General features: G+C 39.4%; 1 protein-coding gene and 1 long non-coding RNA gene across 5 annotated transcripts in view; both read right to left on the minus strand.

Moving 5' to 3' along the window:
• Nucleotides 1-16,356: 16,356 nt before the first annotated feature.
• Nucleotides 16,357-20,303, minus strand: LOC122976016. The gene is made up of 6 exons (XR_006400783.1): nucleotides 20,212-20,303; nucleotides 19,150-19,200; nucleotides 18,816-18,938; nucleotides 18,611-18,730; nucleotides 18,163-18,246; nucleotides 16,357-16,501 (listed from the first exon to the last, which is right to left on the minus strand). It is a non-coding gene; the product is annotated as an uncharacterized LOC122976016 (long non-coding RNA).
• A 563-nt stretch (nucleotides 20,304-20,866) lies between these two features.
• Nucleotides 20,867-25,513, minus strand: part of LOC122976005 (diacylglycerol kinase zeta-like) — a 121,083-nt gene continuing 116,436 nt past the window's right edge. For all 4 annotated transcript variants that reach the window (XM_044344249.1, XM_044344248.1, XM_044344247.1 and 1 more), the window contains one exon: nucleotides 20,867-25,164. In XM_044344249.1, coding sequence (XP_044200184.1) covers nucleotides 25,048-25,164 — 117 coding nt within the window. In that variant the 3' untranslated portion in view covers nucleotides 20,867-25,047. The remainder of the gene's footprint in view (nucleotides 25,165-25,513) is intronic.

Consider the following 25,513-nt stretch of genomic DNA (forward strand, 5'->3'; position numbering starts at 1 on the left):
TTTGTTTTTAATTTAGGGCAAATTATTAGGCAATTATTAGTTTAATTTTCCCAAACTATTTCCATCTTCCAGGTTTAATGCCTGTATGAATAGAACTGAATTGCCGTTTCAGAAATTAACCGTTTTCTGATCTTACAAAAACTTGGTTAGGCTTAGTGAAAGATCATGGTTTGGATTCAGTTAATGTCAAGGAAACATTGTGGTTTGGGTTAAAACCTTTACCTCAATGTGGTTAGAAGGCCTTTGTTGCCCTGGTCACAATAATAAACACTTAGGTAAGGTTAGGGAACAATCACGGTCATGGTTAAAAGACACCAACATTGACTGTTGATAGGAAACAGAAAATTAACAGCTGTGTCTTGTGTTAAAGTCTATCTTCAACACAAGCGATCCTGACTCCCCCACTCCCCCACCTCCCCACCCCCGTGTGGACCCTCTTTGGCTCTAAAATAACGTCACACTACTTCCTCCTTTGCTTAGCCACTTGAGGGCTTTGTCACTTCAACATAAATATTTTATATGTTTTTTTTTTACATGTTTTTGGGCTTTTGTGAAAATGACGGATGATCTTGTTTTTCTTGGCAGGAGAGTCTCTAGATGTTTCATGGGGAACAGGAGATAATGTAGTTTGATTAAGCTTTGTAAACGAGTGTGAGAGAAGTTGGCAGTGTGTCATACTCCTGATCAAAGACACCAAAATAACCTCGGAACTAACTCTTTAATTATTCATGAGAAATTAGCTTGCACTTGTCAATGGGAAAATGAATAGAGATTTCACAGGAATGAATGCAGCAGCATACATTATATCACTTCTCTCAGTTCCCCCACTGAACCAGAACCTCAAACCAAGGCATGTTAAACCATGGCAACTTTTGTGCATCATTCCATCACTAATGTAATGCATATTTGATCAAATCTGCATTTAAAGCTTTGTGTTCCAGGCTTTTTGACATATTCTCTACTGCTTTGCATATTTCTTCTCACAATATATTTGGCAGCCAAAGATCAGATTTGAAAAATGAATACAAACATAGACAGACACAGACAGACACTGTGATTCTGTGCAGAAATGCAAAGTGTATATTGTATTTTTTCCCATTATTTATTGTTACAACTGCAGTGGGAGACACAAAAAAATCTTAAGCATATAAAAATCTTTATTCTATCAGGTAATCAAACTGAGATCAAGATCTCTCTTACGACAGAATCCAGCAGAAGAACTAAGTACTGAGAGAGGACTCACAACAAACATAGTAGCACCTACATCAGAAATGTCTGTCATTAAGTTTTAATCACACCATGGGATGAGATGTTCAACTTTTTTGTAATTTACTCATGGGGTGACAAGGGACAAGTCCTGGGATCTTGTCTGATGAACAGACAGCATTAGAAGAAGACATAAAACAAAAGTGACGGTGTGTAGTTCTCTTCTTGTTCTCTTCTTCTGGTGAGGACCAGCCTATTGTTTCAGCAGCACTGGCCAGTTCTGACGGCTATCAGTTAGCTGCACATACACCACTGTGTAGCCTAATGTGGTGCAAAGGGTTCAAACAGTGACATTTGTCAGGCCATGGACCATCTAGTCTTAATGAACCACTTGATTTAAATGCAGTTTTGTTCTGATTGTGGATGGAGAAACATGGATATACTTTGGTGTTTTCCCTGTTAAACAAAGTTGTTTTATGTTTGGTGTGGGGAAGCTTAGCCAGAGCGTCAAGGAGGGTGAAGAGAGGCAGACTCAGGCTTGTTGAATCAGTAAAAAAAATGTTTTATTTAGACCAGTGTAACCAAAGACAAGTTTCTAACAAGATGTTATACTGTTTTAAACAAATAAATGACAAGCATGTAAAGAAATACATCAAGGTGTAATAGAACAAATGGCGTGGTCTCACCCACTTTGTTACATTTGGCATCCCATAAATATATCAAAATGTTAACTATATTTTTTAATGTCATGTGTGCACAAATTGTGAATACAAGAGCAGGAATTAGGTAATCTAAGAGCACAGTACAGTAGTAGTACATAGTACAGTATGCAGAGATCATTCATTTGAGTGGAGGAATTATTCATTCATCATTCAACAGCATTAATTAAACTAAAGTTACTACATTGTGTGCATGATTGTTTTTAACCTCAGACTAACCAGGCTCTGTCGATAAGCAGGTCACACTTAGTTAGCCTAAACACCAACATTAGATTTAGTTAAAACTGAGCGTGTTCCTTTTCAACTGGCACAACTGTCACGTCAGTTCCTACAGCAATGTTAATATAAAAGATCATTTAACAAGAGATTGTATCACATGTAATAAAGGTGTTAAACTTGCATTAAATTATATATATATGAATTCTGAAATTGTTTTTCTCAATGTTATGAGATTTCTTAATTAATTCTTTACGATTGTGATATTCTGATCTCATAATGCAAAGATATTACATTTTTAACATTGTTTTCTCATAATTACATGTCAGCTCCTAATCAGATTCAGCATGAATGTTTATCTGTCTGTGTATTGGGCCTGTGATTGGCTGACTTGGCCAGTCATCCAATGTCTGCTGGAATACACAGCAGTCAGGAAACATGACAAGCAGGTATACCGGTGTTTCCCCTATAATAGTACAAAAAAAATTTTTTAAATGTCAAAAATAATGCCAAATATCCATTCATTCGCAAATCAATAGCATTTGGCAGCCTCTAAGCAGCATTGTCTCGAAACGTGAGTTATCGTCTGTGTCGTTGCCTCAGAAACTGCAGCGAGTGCGTGGTTAAGCGAGAGAGCATGCAGCAGAAAAATTAACGGTGAATGGGGGCAGAGCAGAGGAAAAGGTTAGCAGTAAGTTGTCAGTCTGGCAGTAAATGTACAGTGCAGACCACAGTGTGTCAGTTAATAAATGCTGCAGCTTGTTAAGACCATGAAAAGTCACGTCTGTTGTTTCTCCAACTGCTGGAAAAGTGGGGGTTAGCTCCAAAGTTAGCAACAATGGGTTAGCCTAGCCTGACGACGCTAGACAGATAAATAAAAAACAGAGAAATGTGTAGCTGCCTGCTATGTGTCTCCATGTTTGGGTTAAACATGTCCTAAACCACTGACACATTTCAACCTGTCTCCTAAAAAGCATGCATATATACAGTATATTACTAAATGCTTTTTCCTAATCTGTTTTGCAAGAAATGTAATTACTGTGTGGATTATGCTCAATGGCATTGTTTCCTTCAGTCCACAAAGTGGAAGCGTAATTGAAACTGTATAAAGGAAAGTATCATTGTTACACTTAAGTAATACACAAACCTCTGCCCACAGCAGTTTCACCCTGCATCTTCTCTGCTTCTCAATGCAAACTGCCTAATTGTTATTTAGATGCTTTGTTCTGTGGGATAATTATGTGAGAGGAAATGTCAGAGGTACATACCTGACCCATTCAAACAGCCATGGATCGATTAGATTGATCAATCCTAATGTGTGGATGAAAAGCTTCAGTATCATGTGGCATTTTATAGTCTCCCTTTTAAAAATCTCTGCCCTAAATGGTGATTAGCTGACAAATATGTGTAGATGCTTCTCGACCTTTGAGAATGTATGTTGAACTCAAAGGATGGCAGCTCCAGATTAATTAATGAGCAATACAGGCCACTTGTTCCAGAAAACAATATAGCTGCTCATTAAGCATACTGACAACAAAGCAAAGTGATCAATGCATTTGATCTAGAGGGGAGCATTTGAAATATCATCCTGATTGGATGTGTAGTGTGGACAACACAAGACACAACATCCTAGATTGAATCCACAGGGAATTATTGCTATTCTTGGCAAGTGGTATTTAAATGAAACCTGTTTTGAAAGTTGCTGTTCATAGTGTGTGACAGGCAGGATTAAAAGTCGCGATTCTCTGCTGACATGCTGCTGACGTGCTGCAGTTAGTGTATTATCTCATTGCCGGATAGTGCTTTTGCTGCTCTCAACTCAGTTAATTTTGCTATATTCTTTATTACTGCGGATAATTACCTGCTGTACATTTAAACTCACACTAGCTCTGCTCAAGCATTCTTAGTTCTCTCCTTCTTTTAGCGACTTCTCGCTAATCCCACAGTTGGTTACATGCTATTCAGATCTGCTAACTACTATAGCTTAGCAGCTAGCGATGGCTTCTCTCTCTCTCCCTCTCACTCTCCTGTTCTCTCTTGCTTGGTGTGTCATATGTTTAGCTATTCCTCTGCATCTTTTAGTAATAATGGCACATCTAATCCACACCGTTAGCTACTGTAGTTGGGTGATTTTATTTTCAAACCCCCAAACTGGGAACCTTAAGTTTATCGCACGTTTAACAGGATGGGGGACAATTATTTCAGCGCTTAGCACACCTACCAAGTGCACCTTTCAACACTTTGGACAGCACCTCAGCAGCCAAAAAATGATGTTTTGTCTCCCAAAATCCACCAAGGTATTTGTCAGTGTGCACAAGTGCAGGCTGCTGGCTAAATGGCCCAATGTGACACATTCTCTGTCAGCTTTTTTTTTTTTTTAAACAAAACAAGGTACAAATCTCTTTGTGGCCTATAAATAACTTCATAGGCTATAACATAAAAATAATTTTAACTTATGTCTTCACAACACTGTGACACAAGCTTGGGTTCCTCAGATTGCAGCAATGACTGCTTTGACTGTCATGCAGGTATTGGGGCTCAGGATCGTTGGCCATCCAGTCATCCAATCATTGGGGCTGCTGCACATGCACCGGCTGCAAAAGTGGTTCACCAGCCCTCATTTGGATCCCAAGAGGCACAAGCAACGCTTGGTGAACGTTCCCTCATTAGTGCACCCATGGACCATGGATCTTTATGGCAGAAGACGCAAGAGCCTACCTAAGATCAGTAACCAAGTTATCTAGCACCAGCGGCTACTACACAAGTCTGCTGACTGATTTTACAAGCACAGGAGCCACGAAGCGGAGTTAGCGGCAAGCTAACTCTGCTTCGTGAACAAAGCAACTTTGGCCATCCAGCCTGCATAGTAGGATCACGGACAGCCCAGCAAAGCCTGTACCATTTAGTCTTGGAGCCATAGCTCTTGTCAGCCTGACTCACCCATGGATCACCAGCTCAACAAAGCAGCATCTCTCTCACTCCAAAGACTAGTAACAACTGGGTCTAGCCTAGCAAAGCATAGCACTGCACAGCATAGTAGCACACATAGCTAAAGATAGACTGTTAACCTTGTCGATGTACTGATTTTGGTTTTATGTTGTTAATCGAGCTCTATTGTGGTGATGTCCTATTCATGGTCAGGTTTTTGAATAGCCACAGCTAAATTGATGTTAGCATGCTTCACACAGGCCTTGGGCTTGCATGCAACTAACCTCTTCTTAACCTGGCGCCTTTATCCTACACCAGTTGGCCTTAAACATAGACACACATCTACACACTTTGTTCTGACCTAACATGTATTCAACACACAGAGGCAAAACAAAAAAGACACTCCTTTTTCAAGATTCAGATTGTCATTTTCTTGTGTATTTGCATACACAAAAAAACCCAAAATGTTGTTCCTCCCAGCCCACAGCAGTGCCTTTGTCTTCCCTTGTTCACAGAACAAAAGGAAAATGTTTGTAGTTTTCCTTTGTCCCAGCCAGCACGTGGTTTGAGTGCCTGCTTTCCTTCACACTCACACACAAACATACAGATCTGTATACAGCCTCACTAGCTAGATTACATATTGTGTTACTTATTGTGTTTTTACCTTTTTTTTTCTTTTTAAATAAATGCTTTTGCATAGACATGCTGTCTGTTTAATGTTGCACAAGAGTGAATTTTGCAAACCTCTGCTCTGCAAAGAACTCCAAAATTTTTCAACAGTAACTAACTATTGATATGGTTATTTTGGTTATAGTTATTATTTTAATTATTAATCAGGGTTCCAAATAGCTTAGGAAATTGTATGGGCTTTTCTATGGTGTCATGATAAACCATGGTAGAATTCCTGATGGTTAATATTGCCTTTTCAAATTTAATTATCATTAAAATTGTGTTTGATTACAGCACAAAACTCATGGTAAAGTTAGCAACAGTCTCCCAAACATAGGCGCAGCATGCAACATGGGTTTGTTTTGCTTCAATGAAAACATGGTGGAAGGCAATGACAGCACTCCAGAGATTTTCAGCCCTCTAAGAGGACTTTACTAATTCAAAGCTAATTCATGCTTTCTGCATTCATATCCATGGACTTCTGTGGTCTTGCAGATGTGCATGCAGTTAGATTCATACTTTTTTCGGATGGACACAGACACGTTCAACATGTGCCTGTTAGTAAACAGGGTTGCAGTGTGATAACTTTCCAGAGTTGTAAAATCCAGTCTAAGTATTCCAAACCACTGTGCAATGCTTTTCTGATCAGCCTTTAAATGCAATTATCTGTTACCCCAACCGGACTTGCTGGATTGTATTTCATTGTCTCACCAGCACTTTAGACAACACGCCCCCACCAACACAGTCCAATGTATTGTTTTACACAAAACTGTTTTCAGTCTGACTGGAGCTGAGGAGTTCCTGTATGTTGCTGAACAACAAGAAAAAGTTTAAAAAAAAAAAAAAAAAAAAAAAAAAAAGCAACAGCTTAAAGGGGCCATATTATGAAAAATTCACTTTTTCAGTGCATGTGTGCATGTATTTGGGTCTCTGATGTGCCTTAACACTCAAACAATGGGATAAGACCACCCAGTCAATTTGGTGTGGGCTGGCTTGCTCTGTACTCATGTAATTCAACAAGCCATTCAGATTTGATGCCCCTTCTTAGGTCACATGGGCGAAGCTAGGCTAAGGCTAAGCTAAGGGCAAAAAATTTGTGCATATCACAGGGCTGGACTGGGGGACAGAGCTGCTGCTTGATGACAGATGGCTGCTGAGCCCTGGTGAGCTCTGCAGGAGAGAGATGGCCAGGGAGCAGAGCTGAATAGTCCTACATCGCTGCTGCTGCTGCTGTCTCATCTTCTGGAGGAATAAACACCCGATTCTGCTCTCATCCAGAGCACTTTACCGGCAGAAGGAGTTTGTTTTTTGAAACTTTTGGGATCAAGTGGATTTATCTTCAACCTCACCTCTCAACATAGCCAGAGCTGAGTTAACACCGGAGTCACACACCACCTCAGCTGCTGTCATCAATTATAAACATCTTAATGTTAAATCATTATCTAGCTATTTCAGCATCCTTTTGATCCTTTTATTGCAATTAAATCACAGCAAAATCTAAGTTTATTCCCATTCTAAACAGGGCTATTTAGACAGGATGAGAAGATCCTTGAGGTATTTTGACCAGAGCATGTCAGATAAATTTGTTTAAGACCCCAGAGAACTGTTAATTTGTGAAAAAGGGCTATAATATGGTCCCTTTGATGAGAACAGGAATACAGTACATACATATAGTAGACGAGAAAGGCATTCCAGTTTGCTGCAGTGAAAAGTGCAGTCACCACTCATGGCCAAATGCTGCCATATTTAATGTTAATGCGCATTTGAAATGGTTTTTGTATGTTAACATAAGGTATTGGCTATGTTATTATTTTAATGTTTATGGAAACAAAAGTGTATAGTGCATTATTTGTGGTTTTCAATTTAAAACTTGGTGAAATGATTTCAGTGTGTGTATCAGTACTTTTCCAGTACATTTTAACAATACCGCAATATACTGATAACCATCATAATTTTGGTCATGATATGAAATGTTCATACCAATTCATCTCTATACTAGATATGATCAATCTGTCTTTATTAGCAGGTTATGTACTGCAGTCCTTTAAAGTAGCTGTAATTATTAACTGTAATTAAACCTCTTCTTAAAAAGCCTATTCTTGATCCAGGTGTTTAGGCCAAGACCTATATCTAATCTTCCATTTCTCTCTAAGATCCTTGAGAAAGCAGTCACAAATCAGTTGTGTGAATTTCTACATAACAATAGTTTGAGGTTTTTCAGTCAGGATTTATGCATCATAGCACAGAGACAGCACTGGAGAAAGTTACAAATGATCTCCTAATTGCATCGGACAAAGAACTTCTCTCTGTACTTGTCTTGTTAGATCTTAGTGCTGCATTTGACACCACTGACCATCCCATCCTATTAAAGAGACCGGAACATTTAATTGGCATTAGAGGAACTGCATTAAGCTGGTTTGAGTCCTATTTATCAGACTGATTTCACTCTGTACATGTTAACAATGAATCCTCCATGCACGCAAAAGACACAGATTTCCACAAGGTTCTGTGCTTGGACCAATACTGTTCACCTTATATATGCTTCCTCTAGGTAATATTAGAAACACTCTGTAATTTTTTTATTGTTTTGCAGATGATAGCCAATTATATTTATCAATGAAGCCAGATGAAACCAATCAGTTAACTAAAGTCCTATCGTGCCTTAAGGACATAAAGACCTGGATGACCTGCAATTTTCTGCTACTAAACTCAGACAAAACTGTTAGTTATTGTGCTTAGCACCTAAACACCTTAGAAACACATTATCTAATGATATAGCCACCTTAGATGGCATTACCCTGGCCTCCAGCACCACCTTAAGGGATCTGGGAGTTATCTTTGATCAGGATATGTCCTTTAACTGCCACATAAAACACATTTTAAGGACTGCCTTTTTTCACCCATGTAACATTGCAAAAATCAGGCACATCCTGAAAGATGCAGAAAAACTAGTCTACGCATTTGTTACTTCTAGGCTGGATTAATGCAATTCCTTATTATCAGGCTGCCCTAACAAGTCTCTAAAGACTCTCCAGCTGGTCCAGAATGCAGCTGCATGTGTGCATGTGCTTCCAGAATAGAAATCCAGAATAGAATTTAACATCCTTCTCCTCACCTACAAAGCATGTAATGGTCAGGCACCATCATATCTTAAAGAGCTCAAAGTACCCTATTACCCTGTTAAAACACTGCACTCTCAGAATGCAGGCTTACTTGTAGTTCCTAGAGTGTCCAAAAGTCGGATGGGAGGCAGAGCCTTCAGCTATCAGGCTACTCTCCTGTGTAACTATCGTCCGGTTTGGGTCCAGTCCAGTTTTTAGTGGAGGCAGACCCCCTCTCTATATTTAAGAGTAGGCTTAAAACTTTCCTTTTTGATAAAGCTTATAGTTTGGGCAAGCCAGGCTTGCCTTGGACCAGCCCTTGGTTATGCTGCTATAGGTCTAGAATGCCGGGGTTCTTCCCATGATGCACTGAGCTTTTCTCTTCTCCTCCTTCTCTCCATCTGTATACATTCATGTACCATTAACACATGTTACTAACTTGGCATCTTCTCCATAGTTTTGTGCTTTCTCGTCTCGCAGGTGTGGACCTTCGGTTACGGACCACCTACTGCCTGTGGCTGCGGACTACCTGCTGTCCCCATGGTCCAGCTTGATGCCCACTGCTACTACTATTGTTATTTGTCATTTTTACCCACTGCTGCTATTATTATTATTATTATTATTATTATTATTATTTCTCTGTGTCTCTCTCTCCCCTCTCCCCCTCCCTCTTTCTCTCTCAACCCAACCAGTCAAAGCAGATGGCCGCCCACCTAGAACCCGGTTCTGCTTGAGGTTGCTTCCCATTAAGGGGAGTTTTTCCTTGCTGCTGTTGCCAAGCGCTTGCTCATGGGGGAATGTTGGTTCTCTGCAAATTAAAGAGTACAGTCTAGACCTGCTCTATGTGAAAAACGTTGTGATTTGGTGCTATATAAATAAAACTGACTTGACTACTCCCATCTGTGTCTACTGTAATGCAGGAATATTAAAAAGCAGAAAAAAGCTGTGAAATATTTTTAAATACTGATTGTACATGAGCTTGCAGGTCTTCCTCTGAAGGGCAATGTGGATTCCAAGACTAATACATATACTGTATATACTGTAGTTGCATGTATAGAAAATCTGATTAAGGTTATTTAGAATGTATAAATCATAAAAACAATTGAAATGATGAAAACTCAACTAATTATTATGAGATGTAATTTAATCATTCCAAGTTTTCTTCAGTGATGCTAGGCCTTTCACAGTCTACAATCTTGTGTTATCATGGATTTATGAAACATCATCATTGACTATTTTATTTAGGATGCTGTTGAGGCTTACTTGTAAACACATGGTAGCCAGCCATTTGAATTTCATTTCATGAGCCAAACCCACATCTTTTATAATTTTTGAAAATAAATGTCACCAAATTTAGTTTTGAAACCTTTTTTGGGGCAAAATATATTTTGGGTGAGGAAATACTTTGCAAGACTAGCCAGGGAGAACAGTCTGATCTCAGCAGCCTTTTTTTATTTGTTGGTTTGTTTTTGTATGGTATAATATTTGTTGCTGTCAAATTAGTCTGGTTGAAGAAGTTTATTTTAAAAGGATATAGCTGGGGATTTTCTATATTTTTCTTATTGTCAACAAATCTCATGTGCAGAGCCAAACCAGCAATGAACTGATATACTGATTCTACTTGTGAGTAAGATGAGCTTATTGTTGGTTTGGATCTGCACATGGGATTTGTTGACAATTAAAAAAAATATATAGAAAATTACCAGCTTTATCCTTTAAGGTGTGTATTGTTGCTGTAATTTTATCAGTTTATCAGGTAAAATACATTTTTAGTATTTAATTTTATTCCTGTAAACCATCCACAGCCATCACAGAGAGATGGTTAACAAGTAAAGGAATGCTTGTTGCTAATTGGACTCTGTCTTTGTCTCTGCAACCAAATCCATAGCGATCAATACCTTAATCGATTCATATTTAACTCCCAGTGCAACATTGTTTCAGCAACATAAATCCTGGTATGCTTACAAACTATGGGTTTGACTAACTTACTGATAAAGAAAAAATACTGCAGCTCTTCCTAGCTTTTCAGCTGCCTGGAGACTGGCATGAATATATTAAATCTGTATTCACCTGACATTTTCATTTGCAAGCCAACATCAGAGAAAGATGCTCAAATCCCTCAAAGGTAGCCTGATAATCAGACCGAACCTCCATTTCAATTTAACTGAACTGCTGACACACTATTTGAATCAGTGGAAAAAAATCAGAGATGTGGGCGGTGAGTCAGAGGTCTGGAACCAGGCTACCAGAAAAGTATTTCTTGAACAAAATCTGAACACTGTAAAATAACTACTTTGATATCTGTCCAACTGTTGATAGAGTTAGTAAGCATATGGAAAACAAAACTGAAAACAAAAGCTTTTATTAACTGATACATAGTGAGCTTTTCTGCGCATTGTGACATTATGAGTTTACAGTTTGTAAGGGATGATTTATATGAAACACTGTATGAAAGACACACTTTGGTTTGTCTAATTGAGACCAATGAAAACTGATATTAATGTGGCAGATTAGGCTTTTCTCCCTTTTTTTTCTCCCTTTTTCAGTGCATCAAATTGTCACCGGGTAGATTCAATGAATCAGCTATGTGCTGGTTACTGGGTGATGCGTTCAGTGCTATATCTAGGCAGGTGACTGTTCCTCGGATGAACATTCCTGCCTCATTCTGGAGCCTGATTCCATGTAGCTGGCGTTTGCAAAGTTTGGCATACTGGCATCTGTCGTGTTTCCTTGCTATCTGGTCTCCCAGCAATTGTAAGGTGTGTATTTCTGTCGTATCTCTATACTGCACATTCAGAGTGTGTGTTATTGGCGTTATATCTGCTTCTGCTCTCTTGCTTTGCAGCATGGTCTGCTCGTCTTAGGGCTGCAGACCCAAAGTAATATTGCCCCGCTTCGAGCCCTTGTTTAATGTATTTTTGTGCCAAGGTAGGCTGGCTTAATTTTTATTTTGCTAACTTTAAACTGCTTTTATCTGACCTCCAGCTAAATTTAACTTTTGTCACAAAATAGCAGGGATGAGTGGACCCAAATGCAGAGACCGGAAAGCAGGGCTGAAGAAAACCGTCTTTATTTGGCGTGAGCAACAAAACAAAAGCTGACAGAATAGGAAACGGGGCGCGCAGGACAGGACAGGACAGGACAGGACAGGACAGGACAGGACAGGACAGAGGATCCAACAAAGACTCAGCTGAAAACCAGACCTTAAATACAAACTAAACTAATCAATCAATCAATCAATCAATCTTTATTTTTATCGCGCCATATCACAACAGAAGTCATCTCAAGGCACTTTTCACATAGAGCAGGTCAAGACCGTACTCTTTAATTTACAGAGACCCAACAATTCCCCCATGAACAAGCACTTGGCGACAGCGGTAAGGAAAAACTCCCCTTTAACGGGTAGAAACCTCAAGCAGACCCCGGCTCTTGGTGGGCAGCCATCTGCTTTGACCGGTTGGGTTGAGAGAGAGAAAGAGAGAGGGAAAGGGGGAGGGGGGACAGAAGAAAAACAATCACAACAACAACAACAACAACAAGCACAAGCAGCAACAGCCAGGGAAGGATGCCATCAGGACTGTGAAGGACCGTGAAGGTTCGGCCCGGGGGTCAGGTTTTCCTGTGAGATGAGAAAGCACAAAAAACTCCAGGGAAGAAGCAAAGTTAGTGACATGCATTGATGTTACATGAATGCATACAGATGGAGAGGAGGAGGAGGAGAGAGGAGCTCAGTGCATCATGGGAAGCCCCCCAGTAGTCTAGGCCTATAGCAGCATAACTAAGGGCTGATCCAAGGCGAGCCTGGTCGGCCCTAAGTATAAGCTTTATCAAAAAGGAAAGTTTTAAGCCCACTCTTAAACATAGAGAGGGTGTCTGCACCCCGGACTGAATCCGTTAGATAGTTCCATAGAAGAGGAGCCTGATAGCTGAAGGCTCTGCCTCCCATTCTACTTTTAAAGACTGTAGGGACCACCAGTAAGCCTGCATTCTGGGAGCGCAGTGTTCTAGTGGGATAATCAGGAAATGGGAACAGGTGACTAGACACAAGGGCAGGCTGGGCATGATTGGCTGAGGGAAACACAGGGAGCAGGACAGGGCTTACGAGACTGATACAGGGCAGGTGTGGGGAAGACACAGAGCTCGGCAGGGCTAACGAGGATAATGCAGGGCAAGTGAGAGGAGGAGAACATGAACACAGGAGGAGAAAACACAGGGAAATCAGAAAACCAAAAACACATTAAGCACAGTCCGACCAATAAAGGCAACCCAACTGACAGAAAGTCTCTCAAAAAGTCCAACTCAAAACAGAAAAAGTCTGAGGGCATCTGATGATAATGACAACCAAGGAATTCAAGAGAACAAAAACACAAAGAATGTAAACATATCAGAATGTCCTGGCAGGATGTGACAACTTTCTCTTTTTGGTCTCTGATCTGCTGTGATAATGACTGAGCTGTAGCTTTGTGGCTCTCCCCCTCCCACTGCTGGGAAGGTGCACCTTCACTCTCTTTGGTATGTATATGCGTTTTTGCATTATTTTTAATTCAGGTGTAGTTCTCAGTCAGTAACTGTGGTGTTTCATGCACTTTACAGGTATTTCTGAAGCCGGGCTGTGCACTACGGTGGGTGGCCCTTTCCAAACCCCAGGACCCCACTCCCTGAGCAACTGCTGTGCTGTCTTTACATTTCTACATCAGCTGTTTTGTCTCTATATTTCCATGCTTCCACTCTGCAACCACTGTCAGTTTATGGACTTGTTTTTACTTCTATTGCTCATTTTGTGTGTTTTGTTTTGCACCGCAACTGGCTCGGCTCCGCGGCTTTGTCCTTGCTCAGTTCAGTCGGGAGTGAAAAAAAACAAAAACTCCCCCTGCTCTCGCCAGTTTAACTTCAGTTCAATGTATTTTTGCACAGAAGGAGGACTGTGGATTTAAATTAGAAAAGCATTAGGAAGGGAAAACATGAGGAATGATTGTGATCTGATTGATGATTGATACATTTTTAAAAATATGAACCTATCCTTAAAGCCCCTCTCCACTCAAAAATGTGTTTTTCTTCTTGTTCCTACAGTTGGATGTTTGAGCTTCACAGTGCAGAATGATGTATGTGCAGATTTTGACACTGGAAGGCTGTTTTTACATCCATCTGCTGAAAGTTTCTCTGTGCTCACTGAAAATCTGATTTTAAAGGAAAATTCTGGTTTATTTTAACCTGATGTATTTCCCATAAATATGGCCATTGTGGCTCTATGTGTTATACTAATTTTGCACTCTCCAGCTCCGTTACAGAGATTCTGGCAATTCACAAAAAGACATTTATCGCATAATTATATCGACATCTTTCCAAATAAACATGATTTTTACATGAATTGCTTCAGAACTTTGTTTCTGAGTCTGAACTAAAGTAAACACAGAAACTAGCCGCTTGTAGTAGCCATTATGGTTAACTGTGTAGGGGACCACATACTGCAGCTTGCTGACTAACCAAAACACCCTGCATATTCACCTGTGCACGTCAGTTTGTTTACATGTATGAGGATGACTTTAACCGCAGACTGTATGGAAAAACTAAGAGAAATGGCGTACTATCACGTGGACTATTAAGAAGACAATTGTAACTCATTTCACTTTGACTGGCCAATTGTATTTATTTGAGTGGAGTACACAGGAGAACAGCTTCCAGCAGCGACATGAATAGGCAGCCTACCCAGTAGCTCTGTCTGTGTTGCAGTGTTTTGCTGCTCTTTTTGATTCTTCTTACTCTTCCTGTTTCTCTACTGCATGTTTAGTGTGTATTCTGTATATCCTATGGATATGGTGGGTTTTTTTTTATGCAAGTGAGTGGCATTAACTTTGTTTATTCAAGGGAAGAGCCACTAGCACTTCAATGAAAGGTTCACGTTGGCATAGTGCAACCTAATCCTGAGGAGCAGGTACAGGGGATGTAGAGCCGGTGCTAAAGGCTTGGCAAATAGAGAAATGCAGGAGATATAAGCCATCTATTCCCTCTGTGGTGATGGGGAATGTAAACTCGCTGGCGAACAAAGCCGACAAACTAGCAGCTCTGGTTAAAAATCAGACGACCAACGGGAAGTGCAGTCTACTATGTCTCACAGAAACATGACTAACCGGCAACACTTCTGATGCTAACGTGGACATTCCCAGACTCAGACTCACCACCGTGAGAGCTGACAGGGACGCTAAACTATGTGGCAAAAGAGAAGGTGGGGGACTTGCACTACTCATAAACATCAGATGGTTTAACCTAGGGCATGTGACAGTTAAGGAGATGATCTGCTGTCAGGATATTGAACTCCTGGTGGTAAGTCTCTGACCATGCTACATGCCCAGGGAGTTCTTGCACACAATTGCTGTTTGTGTTTACATTCGTCCAGGGGTGGAAGCAGGGACGGCATGTGAAGCCATACAACCATTGCGAGGCTGCAAATGCAACACTCGGAGGCCTTCATTGCCATATCAGGTGATTTTAATCATGTTACCATGGATTCACCACTCACTGTGTTTTATCATTATGTAGACTTCCCCACCAGAAAAAAAGGACAATTGACCTTCTGCATGCCAATGTAAGGGATGCATACAGTGCCAAATCTGACCACAACATGGTCTACCTAAGGCCTCAATACAAGCCTAAAAGGCAACTCACAACATCAGACTCCTTCAGGAAATGGTCTCCTGAAGCTGAAGAGACTCTTAGGGATTGCTTTGAGTCCACTGACTGGAGTGTGCTGCAGGAAACACATGGAGACACACTGTACTGACCACACTGCATGACAGACTACCTGAACTTTTGCATGGACATTGTTATTCCTGTGAAAACTGTGTGCAGCTTTGCTAACAACAAGCCCAGGATAACCAGTGATGTAAAGGACCTCCTCAAGAAAAAGAAGAGGGCCTTCAAAGACAAGGACCAGGTGGAGCTGAGGGGCATACAGAGGGAACTCAAGTTCTGCTTACAAGAGGCTGAGGAGTCCTACAAGAGGAAGGTGGAGCAAAAGTTGCAGGAGAATAACATGAGGGAGATCTAGGATGGTATGAAGACAATCATGTCCTGCAAGCAGAGGAATGGTGGTATAACAGATGGTAATGTGGAGAGAGCGAATGAGTTCAACCTCTTCTATAACCAGTTCAACTGCCCTGTTCCAGCTTTAGCAGCTACTTTCTGTCCAGCCATCATGGTCCCTGTCAAACCAGCAGCAGTTGAATACACCCAAGACCAAGGACATGGTGGTGGACTTTTGTAGGTCTGTGCCATTCTCACAACCATTGAGGGGGCTGATGTGGAGGTGGTGGTCCATTCGTCCATTTAAACAAAATGTACTTACCACAAAAACTGAACAACCAAATGCTGAACAAGATTTTTTTAGGTGAGCAAAATGTTACAATTAACTTTCATGAACTGAAAATATACTGTGAAATAGCTATGCCTATACTCTGTGAATCTGTGGTTACGCTATGGTTCTGTTTCGTAATCAGCGATATCGCCTTGGTATCGCAAATCGAAGGAATAAAGGACGAATTCCAGGGCCTCCGGATCCCCCTCCCTGGTTGCCATCAATATTCTTTGCCAGTCCTTCTAATTCAGAGTGATCAATTTCAGCCCTTTCACACCACTCAGGAATGTCAACCAGTTGTCCTTAATATACTGCATGGTTTAAACAACAAAAACAAATTAAAAAATGAGAATAATGATGTCCATGTTAGCAAATGCACATGCACTGACACAACCACACTCAATTTTGTATTTCAAAAAAATTTAGGACAGATACCAATTGCTAGTAGTGCCACCATTATTCTCAGAGGATCAAACATAAAAGGGGATTAGTAGAACAAAATCACTGTATCACTGCCATACAGCAAAGTAGAACACAAGGAGCTGTTTAACATTAGTTCACATTAATCATGTACACTAGGGATTAAAAGAAAAGAACCACTGTATGACTTAAAAAGAAATGCCATACAGCAAAGTAGAACACAAAGAGCTGTTAAACATTATCTCGTATAAAACCTGTATGTGGTCACAGCTGAATCAAGACAAAACTGAGATCCTAGTTATCAGAGCAAAAGAGAGAGAAAAACTGTCTGACCACCTACAATTATTCACACTTAACACCAAGGAACAGGTTAAAAACCTTAGTGTTATCATTGACTCTGACCTAAATTTTGAATGTCACATTAGAAATGTGAATGAAGTGTCCTTCTATCATTTAAGGAATATTGCCAGACTGTTTCTCTCCCAGGCAGACACAGAGAAGTTAATACATGCATTTATCTCCAGCAGGCTAGACTATTGTAATGCTCTTCTGTCTAGTGTGTCTAAGGAAGCAGTTGGTCAGTTACAGCTCGTACAGAACACAGCAGCACATGACGAAAACCAGACAGAGAGCCCACATCACTCCAATGTTAAAATCCTTACATTGGTTACCTGTCATTAACAAAATTAATTTTAAATTTCCTTTATATTTATTACTTTTAAATCACTGAATGGCTTTGCCCAATCTTATCTATCTGACATGGTTAAGACATATGTGCCTCCTAAGTCTCTTAGATCCTCTGGCTCAAACCTCTGGACTGTTCCTGAGGTCAGAACAAAAAGGCACAGAGACGAAGCCTTCGTTAATTACTCCCCAAAACTCTGGAGCAGTCTACCTGAGGGTCTGAGGGGCTCTTAATCTGTTGACACTTTCAAATGAAATCTTAAGACACACCTTTTTACCATGGCTTTCCCTTGAAGTTATAAGTTTTAATCTGATGGTTGTTTTATCTAGTTATCCTGTTATTTTTAATTTAATTTTATCTTTTTTCCCCTTGTTTTTATTGTTGCAGTCTGCTTTTATGTTAAGTACTTTGTGCTGCATTTTATGCATGAATTATACTATATAAGTTTATTATTATCATTATCATCATCATTATTATTATTACTAGTAGTAGTAGTAGTAGTAGTATTTATATCCCATAAGGTTGAATGAACCAAGTGATTCAAGAACGTAAAGCTTCCTTTGCTTTGGCTTCATAATTTGCAAACAGTCCCAACATTCACAGAGAGCTTAGCCTGCAATACATGCCTACATGAAAGCTAAACAAGTCACTTTCAAAAGTACAAGAGGAATAACAATAAAAGATATCTCCATGACATGTCACTCTTGCCAAAACTTCACTTACTAACAGCATCCAATTCTGAGGTTTCCATGAGGGAAGGGTGACAAAATCATGGTCACAGATGTCTGACTTTAAACAGAGAATTTGCATTACTTGTGATGTACATGTATCAGAAGAATGTCACATCATAATTGCAATATCACTTACTGGACAATCAGACAAAGGGTTCTTTGATGTAGGTGGTAACCACAAAACAGTTTTGAAACTCGTTGCACTCCACACTTTGAGGTCCTGTAATGCAATTGGTAATACTTTAGTTTGCTTCATCATGCATCCAGCATTCATGCATGCCACCTTCCATTTGGCTGAACAGTTTTTTCTATATTTTCTACATTTCACTTTAACCTTTTCGGATACAACAGCAGATATAAACCTGAACCTGGTATTCAGTATCTGTCAGGACACATTTATCAAACACAACTAGTAGACATAAATGACTAACAAAATTGAAGATGTCCATGTTGTGTGATAGTATGTCCCTATATTTAATGGACAATTGGGAAGATCTTTGATAAGCCTCATTGTAAAAGGCAAGAGTATTTTTCCATGTACAATATGACCTCTGAGGGAGGTTAATTCAACACCAACATCATACCATGCCTTCCATGTCTTTCTGAAGTCCTAGAGTCTACAGGTTTTGTCAGGTGAGTGTTTCTCCAAAGATAGGCACCAGGTGTTCATCAGACGGCTTGCATTCATCTAGTGCACTACAGACCTAATCAGAGTGACAACATACATTAAACCAAATAAACATTTGTGTATTACATAACATTGTTGTAACTTATGGGTGTGTAAACTACCTTCTCTTGAAGTGGTGGACTCAGAGGGCCTCCCCAACAACACTTTAGTGGTCATATCCAGGATAATTGTTACTGCCTCACGGGTGATCAGTGACTCCTCCAATTTAGAGTCACTGACAGTGTCTACAAGGCAAAATCAGTCCAGATCACAATGTAAAGCTTAAAGACCAATGAATGGTTGTTGTCCCCACAAGCTCCCATTATAAAGATAACTGGTAACCATTTTGCAAATGATTTACTTAAATCCATAACATCTGACTCACCAGTCCACAGAGTTGTTTCATGGTTACAGAAACATATAGTTTGTTTCAAAAGCAACTTCAGACCAACTTACCAACTTCAGATGGGGACACAATTGCCTGTTCACTGACATTGGTCTGCAAGGCTGAGAGACAGGAGAATACAAAAAAACTAAAACAAAATCAGCACTGGTCGGACACAGGTTCCCTGCTTGCTTCACACACAGGTCCACATAGGCCAGACAGGTTTGGGTTGAGATGTGATTACAAAATCTGGCACAGCACCAGCAATATTGATAGGTTAGGCCTAACCAAGCTTGACCTCCAATAATTAGCTAGGCATAAAATCCTGACAATCTATATAATGTATGCAAAATCAATGGTTTCATTAACACATTGCATCTCATGTATGGATTACAAAAAAACGTCTAAATCACGTTTTGCCTGTGTGTCAGGTGCTCCTTTGCTCATCACTCTAAAATTAACTGCCAATATACAAACACATATTACTAAATGATTGACAGGTAGACTGAACTGAACTCTATATTTTAGATAGCTAGCAGGATATTTAAATGATGTGGACAAACTAAGACATTAAATCTAAACATGTAATTTGATGCCACTTCGATGAAAAGATTATAATAAAAATGCAATGTGACACTTAGGCTACGTTTTGTTCTCCATACTGACGATATCTACTGCATTAAATAATGGCAAGTTTCTCCGAGGATACAGGCGCTACAACATCTACATAGTTTCTGTGTTTACCTCAGAAGGATTTTGCACCAGTGAGGCATTGGCATTCACACCTAGCTAGCATCCAATCACAAGGTTAGCCAAAAAGGTCAGATTTCCTCTCCTATTAATATGAACAATTACGTTAGTCTGCTCTGTTGATCAATATATTCAGGCAAATCTGATCGAAATAAAGATTAGCTAGTTCACTTGTCAGTTAGCTACTTCACCACCAAGCTACGACTACTATTAGTAGTACTAGTAGCCTATTAATAGCTAGCACCCCAGCTAGCTAATGTGTGAAGTAAGCCGGTTAAAAATGTTGATAACAGCCTATATTCAGCTCTACAAGTCTAAACATGTCATTTGACTATAACAAAGATTATAACAAAAATATAATATGATATGCGTTTTGTTCTCACCAGCGTTTTTCTACTACATTGTTCTCCATACACCAACTACTGGTGTAACACTCCACACTCACAGCTAGCATCCAATCACAATCAACGTTTAACCCCACCCAAACTTGACAGTTAAACCAATAGGCTAAAGTTGTGGAATTACAGTTGGAATTCACACATTTAAATTTAATTTCTGGTTGGTTAATTAGACTTAATTTCAGCACCGTTCATAGTTCAAATAGCATGGTGCAACTATTGTATCCTGGTAACCTGTGGGCAGTTTTAGATATAACAAGCTTATATTCATCAGGATATTCATGAGCCTTACATTTTTTAAAAATCTACAATAGATTTGTGAAAAATTATGTAAAGGTTTAATGCAAACTATGAAAGTCAAAACTACAGCTTTCATGTAGGGCCAAATATTTTTGCTGAAGGGCCAGATTTGCCTACCACTGCTATATATGTATAGGTAGTTAATATAAAAAACTTAGAAGGATTCAGGTTGTATTGAATTAGGTGACATTTATACAAATTCCCAGTAAGTGTGGCCATGTGACACTTATAGTTGAAGGAGCTTAGTATTCCGATATTTGTTTGCAAGAAGAAACAGAAATAATGAACTGCCAGTGTGTAATCCCATATCAAATGCAACAGGAAAAAACATGAGTCATTATCGAATATACTGCCTTCTTTTATTATCTTCATATTTATCTACAAATATCAATCAACTTAAAAACAAATTAAGAAATAGAAAGACAGAAATACGAATTCAAAGAATTTAAACTATTGAACTATTTCACACCAATGTGTTTACCAAAAAAACAGAGAACAACAGAGAAAAAAGATTGGCCACAGATGTGAATAAAAATGGATCTCAACCTGCTTTACATCACCTTGATGAAGTACATGCAAGAGTTTACTGTCAATGCAAAGCTAATATGAAGAGACCAACACAGTTCAACTGCTAACTTTCACAAGCAAACAGAACAAAAAAACAGTGAAGCTAGTTTGAGTCTTGTCTTTTTGGTTTGTCAATATTTGGCAGCCGAGGCCAGCAGTTGAGAAACATAAATGAAAGTCAAAGTATATTCTAATAATTTACTGTACAAAGATTATAGAGACATCATCAAACCCTCAGAAACCCACAAAACTTCTTTCTACAACTATAATTGAAGATTCATCAAAGGGGTGTGCAGAACATCATTATTTTGCATCACACATTCAAGGAGGTGGCTCAACAAACAGAGCTGAGGTCTGAAAGTCCAGCTGGTCACTCCTATTTCCAGTCTGTTCATTCTGATCACCCAGTATTGTAACTTGCTAAATGGCCATAAACTGGGAATTCACTGGATTGTTCAGTGATGTCATTATTATTAATCTTCAAAGCTCTTGCGTATCAGTTATGTCATCAAAAATTGGTTGGTGGTAAAGGTAAACAGGAGAGAGAAAGAGAGGGCCATCACACCAGTCATGTGGCAATGCAAACAAGACATTTCTGAAATATTTGCTCTTAAGAAGTATTTTCAGTCTGAGTTTGAGCTGCCATGACAAGCAGAGAGACAGAAAAACCAGTAAAATGCATGCAGTTCTTCTGAATTTAAGGCTTCCCAAAGCACATGTGAAGAGTGGGCTTTGTGAAAAACCATTGGCATATCATGAGTGGTGACTGATTTCCTGCTGTGTTTACAGACCCTGAGGGAATATGTTTTGCGTATAATCCTGGTTTTGATCATATTCAGGATATGATGTTTACATGGAACATGAGAAACCTGCTTCTTCAGCTTGCTCTCAACACTGATCCTATCGCGTTTCTGACAGTGGGGGCATGTTAGTTTGTATTATTCTCAGTAAAACGTAGGAGTGCATGTTTCTACTGTTTTTGTATCTTGCTGCTTCAAATGGCAGGGTCTGTAATTTATGGGATGAAGGAAAGACTTTTGCAGCACACTCTGAAAATGCAGATGTGTCTTTGAATTCTACACATCTCAGCCACTTCATCACTGTGTTCCCTGAACAGGTGGGGATGAACTCAATTTAGTACATTTACCAGATGTTTCCCGCTCTGCTTGATTTGCTTTTGTTATCTGATCAGCAGTAATGGAAGACAACAGTTATCTTCATATTACTGATGTCAGTTCAGAGTGAAGATTTATTACTATTATTTATCTCTTCCAGCTTTCTGAAAATGGGACATGATGAGTATTGAAAGACATTTCGATCAAATGAAGGTTTCAATCTTGTATTTTGATTTCTGGTGGTGGGGCTGCACCTTTGTCTACATCTAGATTACAGACTGTTAAAGTTTCAAAGTATTAAATGAAGACTGAGGCTGGAAAATTTGAGTATAGAGTTTAAAGAGCTCTGATATTGTTGATTTTTCCAAAAGTGCCTGCAAAATCCAAATGTTCCTCACAAACTCAATTCAGTTCAAATTACAGTTTCAAAACGCCGTCAGTGAGTTGAGTTGCTGCTATTCAGTGCTATGTGTGTGTACTATACTTTAATAATAAAAAATAATAATACATTTAATTTGCACTGCACTCTTCATTCATAGTGAAACTCAAAGTGCTGCAGTATTAATAACATGAACAACATAAAAAAAATTGTAATAAGAGTTAAGATGAAAAAGCCTTCCTGAATAGAAAGGCTTTTATGCCTTTTTAAAGAGTCTAGAGTCTGTGCTGCCTTCAGATGGTTAGGAAGGCTGTTCCACAAGCATGGTGCAGCAGAGCAGAACGCTCAATCCACCATGGTGCAGAGCTTGCTACTGGGGGCCCGGGGGAGCAAGCTGTTGGCAGATCTGAGGGTGTGGATGGAAGTATGTGGTGTGATCAGTTCTTTTAGGTAAGGAGGCGCATGTCCATTGATTGATTTGTATGTGAGTAGCAGGACTTTGTAGTCAACCCTGAAGGAGCCAGTGCAATGAAAACAGAATTGGTGTTATGTGTTTGTGTTTTTACACTCTTATCGGGATCCTGGCAGTGTTGTTCTGAGTGTACTGGAGCTTCTGGATGCTCCTGCCAGGGATCCCTGTGAAGAGCACATTACAGTAGTCCAGTGTTGAGGAGATAAAGGGATGGACAAATTTCTCTGCATCTGACAGGATTAGAGCGGGGCGGAGTTTACAGATATTTTTGAGATGGTAGAAAGAGGTCTTATGTGGTCATCAAAAGCCAGTTGAGGGTCAAACCTAACACCCAGATTAGTGACTGAGAGGGAAAGGAGGATGTCCTTGTGGTCAAATGTGAGATGAGGTATGGGGGATGACCTGGTGTGGAGTGACAATAAGGAGAGCTTCAGTTTTGCTGCTATTTAGGAAATTTGTGCTCATCCAGGCCTTTCGATAAAAACAAGCTTTAAACTTTAGCACAACTAAATATGATAATCATCCATGATTTAACACTTGATCCTTGTTGGTGCAAACTATAACACAATAATCTTAACATTTAATCTTTTCAAAATAGTTGCATCCATTTGATCCAAAATGTATGATATTACTGTCATGTTCCACATACACAAAAAAAGTCATTCATCAATCAGTCAATCAATGATTTTACCGTTGATGCTCTTTTTTAAATAGCCTTTGGATGTGCACTTTCATAGCACAATATGGTCATGTGAACTTCCATGTTCCATGTCCTCCTTTTGAGAAATGATTCTAATACTGTGTGTAACGTGATCGATGATGGACAGATGTTTTCTAATGATTTTTTGAAACATTTTGGATTGGTTATTAGTTTGAAGTCATCTCAGCCCAGAATTTCACTTCTAACATTCAATCCTACAGTACAGGCACCAGAAAATATCACTTCCCATCATATAAATATTAATTATCCCTGGAATATATTCATGTAAGTCAACATAATACAGTGTGTCCAAACAAATGTCTTGACAACTTCTAGACAGATTGCTATGAAATCTGATACTAATTATGAATCCTCATGATTTCAGGGATCCACTAACCTCTCCACCACCACTGCTAAAAATATGGTCCACAACATGGTATTTAAAAAGCAAAATGGTCAGATTTCCAGGACCCCCAGAGGATGAATCCTAATGGTTTTGACTCTCTAACCTTTCCTCTATTTCCCTCCATCATTGGGCCAAAACACCAACTCTTATGAGCAGATTGCCATGAAATTTACTCAATTGTTTTCTATGTTGGACATTCAATAAAGTCTCCACTAGTGCCATCTTTAGGCCAAAACAGCAATGCAGCACATGCAGATATTTCAGATATATTTGCAGATATTTGATCTAATATGCAAATTGTCAATAAATTTGCTGAGATATTCGGGCTCCTAAGGAGAGCAATTTTAATGAAGCCTTTCAGACACTAATGTCCCCCCAGAGAAATTTTACATTTTGGTGTGTAATGCAAATTGCAGACTGGACTGAAATTGTACCATCTGCAGACTAAATGTACTAATACCACGACACATTTCATCATCACTAATTTATTGTAGATGGTCACATTTAGTTTAAAATGTATAGTCCTTTGTATACCTTTGATATGAATGGCTTTTGAAGAATAAATCTGAAACTGCCCTTAAAATCAGAACCCTGATTTCTGATTCTCCCAGTGTTCCATTTTCCTGATTTCACTGTCACTTTTTATTACTCAAATTGAAAAGGAATGACTTAATGAACTTCTCATAACCTTACTCTTTCTCTTCACACCCATTAACATTAACATCCACTGACTTAAAGTCATTACCATCATCATTATAATCTCTGCCGTAATAATTATTAAATGCACATTTCAATCAGATTTGGCACGGCTTCACACTCAGTCTGCAGTCAGAAGAAAGCAGTTTCTTCATCCACGTCCTGTTCATAAAGAGTTCAACAGTTTCAGACAGCTGTTTCTTGATCCTCTCTCTGTATCATCTGGTAATGCTGTCTGTTTTCCAGATAGGCTGCCAGTTCAGCATCATTAGCCTTCTCTGCCCTGTTCTTAGGAGTATCACCCTGATGGAGAGGGAGAGAGAGAGAGAGAGAGAGAGAGAGAGAGAGAGAGAGAGAGAGAGAGAGAGAGAGTAATACATTATTGCTCTTATTTGAACCGTCTTCATTTTATTTTACTCCACTATATACTGTACTGGCCCAAATATAAGACAACCCCTCCCCTTTTGCAACACCTGTTTTTGATAAAAGACATGTTGAAGATACAACACACTTTCACACTCATCCTATTTACTATTTATTCTCATCTTGAAGCCTTTTCTCTTGTAAAAGTGAAATGATACCATTAAAATATATAAATAATAACATTAAAGACATGGAGACACTTGCTAGCCTAGCAACAATAAGGCTACAA

Source organism: Thunnus albacares, chromosome 24 (genome assembly GCF_914725855.1).
Source record: "Thunnus albacares chromosome 24, fThuAlb1.1, whole genome shotgun sequence".
Taxonomy (NCBI): Eukaryota; Metazoa; Chordata; class Actinopteri; order Scombriformes; family Scombridae; genus Thunnus; species Thunnus albacares.